Source organism: Sinocyclocheilus rhinocerous, unplaced genomic scaffold, assembly GCF_001515625.1.
Source record: "Sinocyclocheilus rhinocerous isolate Xijiao unplaced genomic scaffold, SAMN03320098_v1.1 scaffold257, whole genome shotgun sequence".
Taxonomy (NCBI): Eukaryota; Metazoa; Chordata; class Actinopteri; order Cypriniformes; family Cyprinidae; genus Sinocyclocheilus; species Sinocyclocheilus rhinocerous.
Genome location: NW_015634026.1, coordinates 1,786,110 through 1,798,972, shown reverse-complemented (window position 1 = coordinate 1,798,972; position 12,863 = coordinate 1,786,110). Strand labels below are relative to the sequence as shown.

General features: G+C 38.6%; 1 protein-coding gene across 2 annotated transcripts in view; it reads right to left on the bottom strand.

Annotated features, from left to right (window-relative positions):
* Window positions 1-424: 424 nt before the first annotated feature.
* The window catches only part of LOC107745205 (histone-lysine N-methyltransferase 2B-like), a 35,073-nt gene continuing 22,634 nt past the window's right edge, over window positions 425-12,863 (bottom strand). For both annotated transcript variants that reach the window (XM_016559058.1, XM_016559059.1), the window contains 18 exons: window positions 12,027-12,103; window positions 11,706-11,926; window positions 11,497-11,600; window positions 10,946-11,083; window positions 10,564-10,722; window positions 9,785-9,902; window positions 9,570-9,648; window positions 9,280-9,440; window positions 9,013-9,183; window positions 5,926-8,920; window positions 5,731-5,823; window positions 5,107-5,216; window positions 4,890-5,027; window positions 4,173-4,425; window positions 2,749-2,856; window positions 2,203-2,286; window positions 1,571-1,700; window positions 425-779 (listed from right to left, as the gene is read on the bottom strand). In XM_016559058.1, the coding sequence (XP_016414544.1) occupies window positions 504-779; window positions 1,571-1,700; window positions 2,203-2,286; window positions 2,749-2,856; window positions 4,173-4,425; window positions 4,890-5,027; window positions 5,107-5,216; window positions 5,731-5,823; window positions 5,926-8,920; window positions 9,013-9,183; window positions 9,280-9,440; window positions 9,570-9,648; window positions 9,785-9,902; window positions 10,564-10,722; window positions 10,946-11,083; window positions 11,497-11,600; window positions 11,706-11,926; window positions 12,027-12,103 (5,415 nt within the window). In that variant the 3' untranslated portion in view covers window positions 425-503. The remainder of the gene's footprint in view (window positions 780-1,570; window positions 1,701-2,202; window positions 2,287-2,748; window positions 2,857-4,172; window positions 4,426-4,889; window positions 5,028-5,106; window positions 5,217-5,730; window positions 5,824-5,925; window positions 8,921-9,012; window positions 9,184-9,279; window positions 9,441-9,569; window positions 9,649-9,784; window positions 9,903-10,563; window positions 10,723-10,945; window positions 11,084-11,496; window positions 11,601-11,705; window positions 11,927-12,026; window positions 12,104-12,863) is intronic.

Genomic DNA, 12,863 nt, shown 5'->3' with positions numbered 1-12,863 from the left:
TTTAAAAGTAGTCACAATTTTGCTGCAAAATATACCACGACTCTGCCTTTAGTTCAATATTCGTGCCGCTTTTTTTCCTCGTACTTTGCTGCTTATGAACTGGTTTAAAACTGCTGCTTTGACGGAAACTCCTTTCAAAACCGCTAATATTCTGATAAAGCTTTTAATGAAGTACAGAGGAGGCTGCATGGTGGGAAATGTTCTTGAAAAGGCCTTGGCCGTGTTACCACACACCACTCATGCGCCCATCCCATCTGCTCTACTGAACTGAATGTAGACTCATCGAGGAATCAAGGTTGAAGGAACGGCTCCACAACAGCGGTTTAAAAAAAATGGTGGTCCTTGTATGTGCCTGTTGAAGGACTTTGAAATGAAGTGGTGACTGTGTTAAGCTTTGAAACCTTCCGCTTGGACCCCCTTTACCCGTCAAGCCTCAATCTACCATTTTTACCCGTCTAACTCCACTGTCGTGCAGTTGCACTGCAACTTCTCCAAGCTCCTTTTCAGTTTAAGAAGTGCCGACAGCGCTTAGCGCCACAGTTGCAGCCGAGCTTGTTGCTGGCATCTTCTATGGGGAACTTGTAGTCATAGGTCAGCTCCTCTCCACGGTAGATCTTCCGCAAGGCGAAAATAACTATGTGCTTCTGACCTTCTACATTGATGACTCGAGAGTAGCAGTTTGGCTCGCAGGAGTGGTTGATGAACCGCGCCGCGTTACCATGCATCGTGGCGTCTACCACATCAAAGTCATCGATGCGGAACATATAGCATCCAATGCCCTGGAAGAAAGAAGTGGTATAAGTGATATTCAAACTCTGACCCAAATCTAGCGTATATTATATATACAGAGAGAGAGAAAGAGGGATTTTTTTTTTTTTAAAGAAATTAATACTTATATTCAGCAAGGATCTATTAAATCGATCAAATGTTCCAGTAAAGACATTTATAGCGTTACAAATGATTTCTCTTTCAAATAAATGCTGTTGTTTTTAACTGTCTATTTATCAAACAATCCTGAATAAAAAAAATGTATCACAGTTATCACAATAATATTAAGCAGAACAAGTGTTTTCAACATTGATAATGATAATGAATATATCTTGAGCGCCAAATCAGTATATATCAGAATTATATCTGAAGGATCATGTGACACTGAAGACTGGGGGTAATGATGCTGAAAATTCAACTTTGCATCCCAGGAACAAAGTATATTTTAAAATATACTGAAATAGGAACAATTATTGTAAGCTGTAATAAAATTTCACAATATTACTGTATTTTGCTCCATTTTTGATCATATAAATGGAGCATTAGATACTTTTTTTGCACTAAAATAAAAGTAATAAATGTTTCTAGGCAGTTCTTATTTTTCTTTTAATGTTGGGGATGGTGTCTTGGTATTAAATTATATTAATATTTAAACTAAATAAATATTAAATAATACTAACTACAACAAGGAAAATGGGTAAAAACAGAGGGCCATGACTACCTAAAATGCATTTCTGTTGTTAAACCTGGTGGTAATTGGCTGAGAGATCACAAATAAATAAAAAAGCACATTTCCACTCACCTTGCCATCATAATACTTCTCACGCTTGTCTGTAAGAACAGAACGAATGACAATGCCTGAATACTCAATGACCATCTCTCCTGCCTCGATGTTTCGCTTGCAGAAAAGGCCTCTTCCATGAATCGCAGATCTACAACAAGAATGAATTACAGGAATGAACATGACCTGTTTTTAATTAGAACAGAGCTAAAGAGATGAAACTGCAAAGGGGTCGCAGAATGGATTCCAAAGATTGTATTTTCTCTGGCAAAAACACGTTCACAGACACCCTATGTGAGCTTTAGGCTTCAGACGCACTGTGTCTAAGACATTGCAGGGCTAAAAAGAAAGATAAATATTCTTAGCAGATCTTAAAAGATGATTCCCTAAAAAAAAAAGAACAGAATCTTTATTTATTCCAATGGTACCGGGGCTTGGTGGAAACAACACTTGGAAACAATAGGTGCACATTTCTTTCATGGGACTGGTGACTTCATCTCATCTTATTATATAGTCTCATAATGGAATTTTGACTTCTGCAAAAAATAAAGTCATACTCATCTTTTCTACTGAGGTTGCTCAAATGTGGGAGCTAAGGACAGAACTGAAACCGACTCAGTTCCTTATTTGGAGGTTAAAAACAGTCAACCTACCTGTAGACACCAACCGCTTCCTTGGATGTCTTCTCTAGATGTCTAAAGCGCATCGCCATCGGAAGCTCCAAACTTGTTGCGCGCCTGTAAAATACAATTGAGTTTATTCGTCATGTGAACCAAACCACAGATGACTAATAATCAAAAACGGCAATACTGAGGAAATTATTCAAGAAAGAGGAAATATGAACAGCTAAAGATTAAAAAGGGGAAAGGCATATGAAGAGCACACTGCCAAGACACAAAAAAAAAAAAAAAAAAAAAAAAACGTAAAATGTCACTAAAACCAAGTATCAGTACCAGTTTTTTTTTTTCAGCAAAAATATTACCTTGAGTATTTCTCATAATGACTCCTATTAAAATACTTTTTAAAAACAATTATAAAAAAATAAATAAATTAAACATTAAAAACACTATGCACATAGTGTTTTAATAATGAAACAATAGAGATTTGACTGTGAAACTCCCATCATGTTTTTCTCCAAACTCTTATGTGTGTCATATGAGAAAAACAAAGCTTCAGTCAAATTCAAACTCTTATTTGACCTGGTGGATTTGAGAAGAACCTCATCCTCTTCCTCATCATACAGGTCGGTGTCAGGAAGCTGTCTGTGCTGTGACGCCAGGAAGTTGAACATATCAAAGGTAGACTTCCTGCGAAACAGATACAAGAGCAGATGTGAACTATACTCAGAAAAGTTTTTTTTTTTTTAGGCACGCAAACTTACTAGATAACACCTCTTCTCCGTGACTGCAGGGTAACCAAGAAACACGGTGCAAAACATTTCACTTTAAAACACCTACTTTCTCGTAGCTAGGTATTAGTCATTTAGCCTCTTTCTATAAAAGCTATTCATATAGGGACATTCCCCCTAACAGTGACCTACTATGAATTTCCTTATTTAACAACACAATGTTCTCAGTAACTGGTTCAAAGTTGTGAAAAAGTACTGTCAATCAATTATAAAACACAACTAAATGAATTACACAGTAAGGCCATAAATTAATCATATGAACAGCAAATAATCACATATCAATTTGCTGGTAAAGGCTCTTCAATAACAATAATAATAATAATAACAATTATTATTATTGTTGTTACTGTTATTGGTGGTAGTGGTATACAGTGCATTAGTTTAGAAGAATGTTTCTAATTTTGGAATAAAAGTTAGCCTTCTTTCTTTGCGTGAACATTTGGGCGGCGCTATGCCCAAATGCCTAAATCTTCCCACATCGTGACGTAGACAAGTGGGGGCGTGTTAGAACGAGCCGTTTTAGGTAGGCGTGGTTGACTCTTAACTTTTATAAAGAATATATCTTTGGATTTGAGACTTTAGTCTTTGCAAATTTACAGATCTTCTTTATGCACCAAGAGCTTGTAACACTCCAAAGAGAAAGGAAAAATTTAAATCGCATCATATGACCCCTTTAAACGCAGAATGTGTTAATTTGTGCAATGATAACCTACCAGCAATGTAAAGATGGTTTTATTAATATATTGGAATGAGTACATTACAATATAAATTTATTAGAAACAATACATTATTATTTATGGGCTTAAAAACAAAATGACAGAAAAAAAAAAAGAATATTGTACCTGGTGGGGAGTGTTCAGTGTTAACATGAAACCTTCGCCATTACCTATATTGTTATGCTTTTGCACAGTTATGGAGGCCCTTCATAATGCAGAGGTCAACTGCCTGCTCTGCCTATAGTTAGAAATGGCCCTATAGTATGCAGTGTTTAATAAACAGCTGTTTTACTAAATTCTGCTGAAGTGAAACTTAGTGCAGTCCTATATCGTGATACGTATCTTTGCTGGTGATACACAGCCCTAATATATAGACACATAATTTGTATTATTATTATTTATCTTTACTAGTAGTATACATATAAGAGAAAGTACATATATTTATTTGCATCACTGTGTTACCACCACTTATTTACCACTTAAAAACAAACAAACTGACCTCAGGTAGACTTCAGAGCGGGCACAGCCACTTGGGTTAACGGGCAGATCTTCCTCCTGACTGGCCTGTTTGTGGAAGCGGAAGGTGTGGCGATGGCAGCGATTGGCACCCTGGAGCTGTTCCACCAGGTAGACTACAGCATCATGCAGCATTCCCATCACACGCACCCCGCTCATCCCAGAAAAAGTGAGCTGCCTCAGTCCAGCAACAGCACGGGCCTCCTGAACTCCCTTGATAACAGCGGTCCAAGCGACTGTGAATGTGAAGAATGAATGTGATAATTTTTTAGTTCATAAATACATTTAAAAATGTAAAAACACTACACTTTACATGCACACGTAACATATTTAGGTCTTTGGCCTGCCAATAGCAAGAGAATAAAGAAAATGGCCATGTATTCTGCATAATTCCTTTACAAATTAAATAAATAAAACTGATTAAATATAATAACTAAAACCACACACACACACACACATACATATATATATATATACAGGGGTTGGACAATGAAACTGAAACACCTGGTTTTAGACCACAATAATTTATTAGTAGGGTGTAGGGCTTCCTTTTGCGGCTAATACAGCATCAATTCGTCTTGGGAATGACAGATACAAGTCCTGCACAGTGGCCAGAGGGATTTTGAGCCATTCTTCTTGCATATATGTATATATTAAAAGTAGATCATACTTTTACACTCAACATATTTTTGTCTCCTACCCTCAATACTGTCTGCTTCTACACTGAAGCCGTCATCACTAGCGATCTCAAAGCGTAGGTGGGGCTGGTCTCGGCTGGGTGGACTATGCTCTTCCCCATCTGATGGAGGCATCTCATCATCTGAACAAGACAGCATCCCTAAAAGGAAAGAGTCTTATTTTTGAATCCATTGAAACACCTAAAAGTGAGCAAAATAAAATAAAATAAAAAATAATACCTGAGTATTTGTTCCAGTCAGACAGTGCATTACGGTTAGCAGGATCCCAGGTTGCTGGCTTGTTGCTGTCTCCACCACGAGGCAATGAAAGACGATCCCAAGGTCCAGGCCTAGAATAAAATAAATGATAGGCCACATACAATATCAGTGGTTTAGTCACGCCATTGCATGCATGCATGACATTCTTTCCATTACAATACTGTAACGTCACCACTTACTCGAATAACATACTTCAGTGGAACAAACTACCCACATTAAAAAAATACTGTGGTATTTGTAATTATTAATATGAAAGCATTCAGTATTCTATCTTTGACATGTTAAACTGACATTTGGCATGATCTGCTGCATGTATGCATTGAATTTACTGTTTTATAAGCAAAACATATAGGTAGGTCCAGCTCAAGTTTGACAAAACCATTTTCTCAAAACTGAAATACAATATTACACATATTTTAGCAGTACAGGACTCAAAATGCTGCCAGTAACTTGATAATCTTTAAGGTATCATTTATGTATTACTACTTAATTTCAAAACTTTTTAAAAGGCAAAAATAATACTGATACTTAAATGTCTTTAGTGAAATCATCCAGGAATTCCCCCTTTTACATTTAGTGGCTCACCTTGCACTCTCAGAGTCACTAATTCGCTCTTCATTCAGCTTGTCTAAGTCTAGAATTCCCTTGACAGTTGGGGTTTTAATGCGAACTCCATACCTGCAATTGAAAAAGATACAGATAAATGAATAATCCATGCAGAGTTCGAAAGCGAAGAAAAACATCCGAAAATTTGAATCAATTCTTACTGATTCCATTTACCTTGCTGATACCGAGTTTGACTTGCGTGGTTCTTCCAATCCACTAGGGCGGTCCAGGTCTAAAAAGTCAGATTTTGATTTCTTGGTGGCGATACGGTCAGATAAAGAGGACACTCTTTTCATTCGAACCTGTTTTGGTCGAGGTGCTGCTTCTGGTGTTGCTGGTGGGGAAGACTTTATCTCTGATTCAACAAGGAGTCCTTCCGGTAAAACTACTGAACTTGTTGTCTGAGTTCGCCCAACAACGGTACTGTTACGAGGTGATGAGGGAATTAGGGAAACAGTCTTGTTGGGATCATAATATCCAGCCATAGCTTGGTTGATGATAGCTTGGGCACTTTCTGCTTGATTTGATGTATCTGAGGAGGTTGTTATTTGACTCGTAGATTGTTTGCTAGAGGGGCCATGTGTGCTTGCAGACTTTGTCCTTCTAGGTGTGGAAGACTCCTTCTTATTCCGTGGTTTTTTCACTCTATCTCCAGAAGCTTTGGCACTCCTACGTGACTTCTTAGCATCTGCTGGTAGTGAAGCTGCTCCGTTAGTACTAGTGGCAAGTAGCTGGGTAATGGTGTTGGAGGTCTGTACCAATGGAGTTACAATTTGGGAGACTTGGGTTGGAATGGTGACACCTGCAACTGGGGACAAGTTCCCAGCTGCTGCAAGTGTTGCAGACAAGGCATTGCTTTGCAAAAGGCTGGCGATTTGAGTAACACAGTTATATGAAGGGGAATTTAGAGTCGGCAGCTGGAAGGTGTTGCTTTCAGGGTTTTTGACAAATATTTGACCAAGACGATTAACAAGTAAAACATGTGGTGTAGGATCCACATTAGGTCCACCAACCTCCTTTACGGTAAGAATAGCATGACCTGGCAATGCTTGGGTAACCAACTGTTGTTGAGGTTCAACTGTTGATCTGGGGGTTGAAAAATTTATGGAAATTGTTCGACCTGGAGCAGTTTCTCTTTGCATAGGTGTGGTGTTGTACCCATTGATGACACCTGGAGCAGAGGCTGGCTGAATGGCAGAAGGCATTGAATGGCACTGAGCTGATGGTTGAGAAGTTACAGAGGAGGAGATCATGCCAACAGTTGTAGAGCCGATGGGCTGTGGGTAAGTGGGATGCAATGGGACAGACACTGTACCCAAAACTGGCCCATAAGTCCCAAGAGGTACACCAGTTGCTGATGGCACAGACAGCATTGACTCTGGTTTCTGTGGTAAATTTGTGGGAATACGTGGCATTGCCCCTCCAGGAACTGAAGGGGCGGGATGCCTTGGTTCAGCAGGTGGGTGTAATTTGGTTCTGAAACTCTCCATGGGTGGCAAGACTGTCTTACCCTCAGGAGTTTGGACAGGGTACAAGGAAACATTTGCAGATGGTGCCTGATTTGGGAATGTTGCAAAAGAAACTTGTGCAGAGGAATCAGAAGATGATGCAGACTTGGTAAACACCGTGGAAGGACCAGGATTTTGTTGCTGTGGAATCTGAATTCCATTAACTTCCATTAAGTCAAGAGAATCTTCATGCAAGTGGTTGTTTTGGTAAACTGTAGAGACATTCATTGACGACACAAAGTGGCCACTACTAGGATCCAAGTACAATTCTTTGGAGTCTTGTGGGTCATTTGGAGAATCCTGGACTGGGACCAACTCTGTGAAATGTGCATTGGGTGAAAGAGGATCACATCTCTCAAGAATTAAGGGTGTCTCTGGTTCAACCATTAAATGAGGGGTTTGGTAATCATTACCATATGTAGAAAATGCAGTGTTTGAAGGCTTTTGATCAACGAAATTTGTCAAAGAGTCTTGGCTTGATTGCAATGTTTGCATTACACCAAAAGAATCTTGATCAGCAACAGTCTCCGAGTTGAACATGGGTTCTAACCGAATTAAAGAAAAATCAGAAACAGGACTTGGAAATGCCAAACACAGACCATTGCTAGCTGTTTGTTCATGAGGCACAGCGTTGAATGGTTTGTGTGGCTTTTGGGCTTGATTTGACAATTTCACACCCTGGTTTTCATTATTAGCCACACTTGTATCACTCTCTGTCCCATCATCCACACCATCAAGTTGTGAAATCTGCCTTAAAGATGGAGATGTAGATGTCTGAGAGGCATCCCTTTGAGCCTTGCAAGTAACCACTGTGCGAGTGAAGTTGAAGTAGTTTTCCATGTCCTCATCAGAAGAACTATTACCCCAGTGTTCCCTACAAGGATCAACAGTACAAGACGATCTCTGGGTAGACATTTTGGACTTCTCTTCATCTGGCTCCCAGAAGTCTTCCTGGTTGTCTTCACCTTCAACTACAATTTGTGCACTGCAGTTCATAGCTACGCCTTCATTCAGCTCGGTTTCTTCAATTTCAAGCTCAGTTCTCAGCTCAGGTGCCACAGTCAGGTCTGCCTCTAAATGGAAGGATGTGTAAGGGAAATCCCCGTCACTGCCTAGATGATTACCTTTTTGTGTACCCAAAGGGTCTCCTAATGGCAAGGCACCATTTTCTCCTGGATGTTCCTGTGGTGATGCTATAAAATTGTGTGGAAGTTCAACGGAGTCTATCTGATTAAAATCAAAAGGCCTTGGTCTTGTGGAGAGGTGGGTAGGAGAGGTGAGAGATCGGTTGGTGCAAGGGGTGCTGCCAATGCCACCTTGCCTTGTGGACTGTGAAAACAGTCCTGAGGTAGAATGGGGCGTCAATATTCCAGAACCCCGGACAGAGGAAGCACTTCGACCGACAGGACGAGCTGATGAAGAGGTCAGCAGGTTTTCAGTAGCACCAAGGGGGAAACCTGGGGAGGTAGGCTGGGAGGTTTTAGGGTGGTGGGAACCACCTGCTCTAGATGCAATTGGGCCTGCAGGGGATCCAAGAGTAGGGGAGGCCATGTGACTGCGGGTACCGCTATTCTGGGTGTGTGGGCTATGCCGTCGTGTCCTTCGAGTGTCTTCCAAATCACTTATAGTCAGGATGTGGTGAGGTTTGGATGGGGCAGCTCCTGGGTAAACAAAAAACAATCAATGATCAAAATGCTTCATATGAACTTTGTGAAGACCATACATGAAACTTCACTGAAATGATATTAACTACCTGGAGAAGGCAGTGGTCTGGATAGTCCTCCAGCAGGTCTTCTGTTCTGGGGGTATGAAGGGATTTTGGGGCGGGCACCAAGGTCCGGTTTGGCAAATACAGATACCAAGGTGGAATTTGTTTCAGTGGATGGATTTGTTAAAGACAAATCCCCTCCCAGGGCTTCAGTTTCTAATGAAAATAATAATAATAATATTCAAAAACGCCATAAGTACAAGCCATGTACAAACCATCACTTTGCAAGTAGTAATATTACATAGTACTCACCTGACTGGGGGCATGGGCTATGGGCAATTGTGCAATTTTCTCCCTGATCGGGCGACTCTTCCACTGGTTTTTCCTGAACAGGTGACCGGACCTCCCTAACACGAAATGTGTATTTGCATCGACGAAGGGGGTTTACAGTACTCCAATACCAGCGAGAGCATCTAAACAGCAGAAGAAACAAAAACTGTATTGATGTGCAAGCGAGTGACAATACTAGACGTCTAGCATGTCCATTTCGTCAGGAGCAAACTCCTAAAAATAAATGAAATAAATAAATTAAAGCTACTTACTCATAACCCACGGGGAAAAGTTTTCCATGACAGGCAGATAATTCACTCAGCTTTCCCAGCTTTTTTACAAGCAAAGAACCTACCCGGTGAAAAATTATGTTTAAAACACTAATTATTGTGCAAACATTTTTTTTTTTTACAACAAAACATAACATTTATATTTATGTGCATTAAACTGTGGTATTTATATATCCTTTAACAATAAAAACACCAACCTATCATTAAATTGATTGACTCCGGCTCCAATCCAGTCAAAAACTTTCTGCGAAGACTTATCCCTTCAAAATCCACATAAACCCTCCGAAGTACTTCAAACCCTTGACCAGTGATGATCTGGTAAATTACAGAAAACAAGTTCTCTCTCAAAACATTCATATAAAGCCAACATTAAGTCTCTATTTGGCTGATTTTTTTAGTAACTACCGTATTGACCCGAATATAAGACAATGTTTTTTTCTTGGAAATACATCTGAAAAAACGCGGTCGTCTTATATTCAGGGTCTAGACTTTGACATGTCAATAATACACCCACAACAATAGGTGGCGCCAAATATGCATAAAACGAGTGTGCCATGAAATACGTAATGTAATTTTGATTGGATGAACATTTCTTGGTCCTACGCCTTCCACAGAATATATAAATACTATTAGATGGATAGCCTAAATGTCCTAATTCAGATGGGCTACCTGTTTTTTTTTTTTTATGGTATATCAAAAAGTTTATTTTTTTAAATGTGATTGTTGGTACATTTTACCAGTTTTTACCATACTTTCAAAACTAAAATTAAAATAGGAAAAATATGCAATATGAAAATAATTGAAGACAAAATGTGTTTTACTGAGAAAAACAAGATTTGGTTTTTAAAAAGCCTTTTTCCAAAAGGTACATCTGGAAAAAGGGGGGTCGTCTTATATTCGGGCCAGTACGGTATATCAAACCACAACTCAATAAGCAGCTATGACTAAATTAAATGCCATTAAACTGAAAGCTCACTTTTCCACTTATAAGGTCACGATGCTTGTAACAGAAGACTCTTTTATCATCCTGGAAGACACAGTTGCGAAAGCGGGCGCACATGAAGTGGTAGTTGCTCTGGCACGAAGTAAGGCAGCAACCTACCGTTGCCCCAGTTCGGTTACACCGTTCACAGCGCTACGGAAGGAAAGTCAGAAAATTAGCAAAGCCAAACATTATATTTTTACCTGATGAAAGTAAACTGTTCATGTTTAAATACTAAATGATGACATTTCAAACTATTTGAATATACATTAACAATCTATTAAGCACCATGTTTGTTAACGTTATTAACTCAAAGCAGTATAAAGTGACACCAATGGCTCAGTTGAACCAGAATTATATGAGATTAATGACATACCATCAGACGGCCTCGTGCAACAGCACTGTGAACATGCAGAAGTGAGCCATTATCCTCCTCGAACACCTCTGCAGACCACATGGTGCAGTTTACATGAGCCCATTCATTTTGGCCTAGATAGAGTAACCTCCCTGCATCCTGGGAAGAGAAATGTATAATACAAAGGACTGTAATTTCTGTAAGTTTTGGTGACACTAATAATATCTTTCTCATATCAGAGTAAAACTTGTATGCTGTAATTTAATGACAAGGCATCTGAAAATTATAACCTTTTAAGCACCCTTACAAAAAATGACTGCAAAGTACTGCTCTAAAGATACTATCAGATGGTAATTCCATAATATTGATAGTTATAATGATTACTACATTCATACATACACCATAGTGTTTACATGGTACTGCAAAAAATAAGGTAATATTCCCATGGTATACATCTTAAAAACATGGTATTACCATGGCACCATTCCTAAAATCCATGTTAAGGCCTTGTAGTAAAAAGCTATAATAAAGGTACAATACACTGGTGAATTTACAGTATTAAAAGTACTTACACTGGCCTTAGCATCACCGTATTTTTGGCACAGAGAGCACTGTCTCTCGTCGTCTTTTGGCCAACCTGTGTCTAAGTCAGATTTAGCTGGTCGACCCTTCTTCCCTGGGAGATAGAATCAAAATGCCAAGTTAGGATGATTTGCACTGCTTTCCATATGATCACAAACAATGGTTACTAATGTCATTCTATACTTGCGTGTTTATTTACCTTTCAGATTCATTCGTAACGCCCTCATGTCCATAAAGTGTCCTTTAGGGTTATGGGCTAAAGGTGTGGACAGATCCTCTTCTTCTCCCATTTTAACACCCATGTGTCTTCCAGTCATCTGTGGGGCGCCGTCCAAAGCCTTACTACAGCCATCTCTCTCACGCCATTGTGCATAAACATGTTCATAATTTGGGGGCATCACAGCATGTGAAAGCATTCCACTGCAGGAATGGAGGCATGTGTCATTACCAAAAGATTCAACAATGTTTCTGCTCATATGTGAATGTTAACTTCAACTGGAAAGAAATTAATGGTGCTTACGCTGGCAGGTGTATAGAGCGTGGATCCCATATTTTAGGGTCCTGACTGTTAAACCAACCATAAATTTCCTCTAAGAGCTAAAAAAAAAGATTGAAAACAAATTTTAGCTACAAACACGTATCCTAAGAGCATTCCTAGAACTATTAGGGCTCTATGATTTCCGGGATGCCTGAAAACACAAGCGGAATATCAGAATCCAGTCATAAAAACAGAATTTACAGTATAATGCGGAATGTCACGGAATTTGGCAAATTTTGGATGAATAAATCAAAAGTAGGTCAGTACACTTAAATCAAAACGTGATATGGTCTAGTGTCTATGAATATTAAGCCGCAAAAAAAATAAATAAATAGTAATATATACTCAATATACGAGTACATGAACACATGAACATGATCTCTAGAACTGCTCTGAGAGTCACTTCATGAGCATTTTACCATTTCTTTTGAGAAAAAACCATCGTCATATCATATAAACAGAGAAACTTAAAGGTCTTCATAGTAACCTGTCAAAATAAAAGTTAACTTAATTAATATAATGATAGTATTACTAAAAACTAATAATGATTATTATTAAAATTATTTTTTAAATATTCAATTATTTAATTCTTTTTTAAGGAATATTTACCAGAATTTATTTAGCAGAAAAATGTAAATACACAACACAGTATTTCTGAAAAAAAAAGAGAAATAAATACAATAAATAAATTAATTTTTTACGAAATTTTTAAAATAGAGATGCTTTTGATTATTACAATTTAATAAAACCATTAAAATGGAATCCAGATAAAATGATGGAAAACACAGTATTTGGTAAAAAAAAAAAAAATATATATAT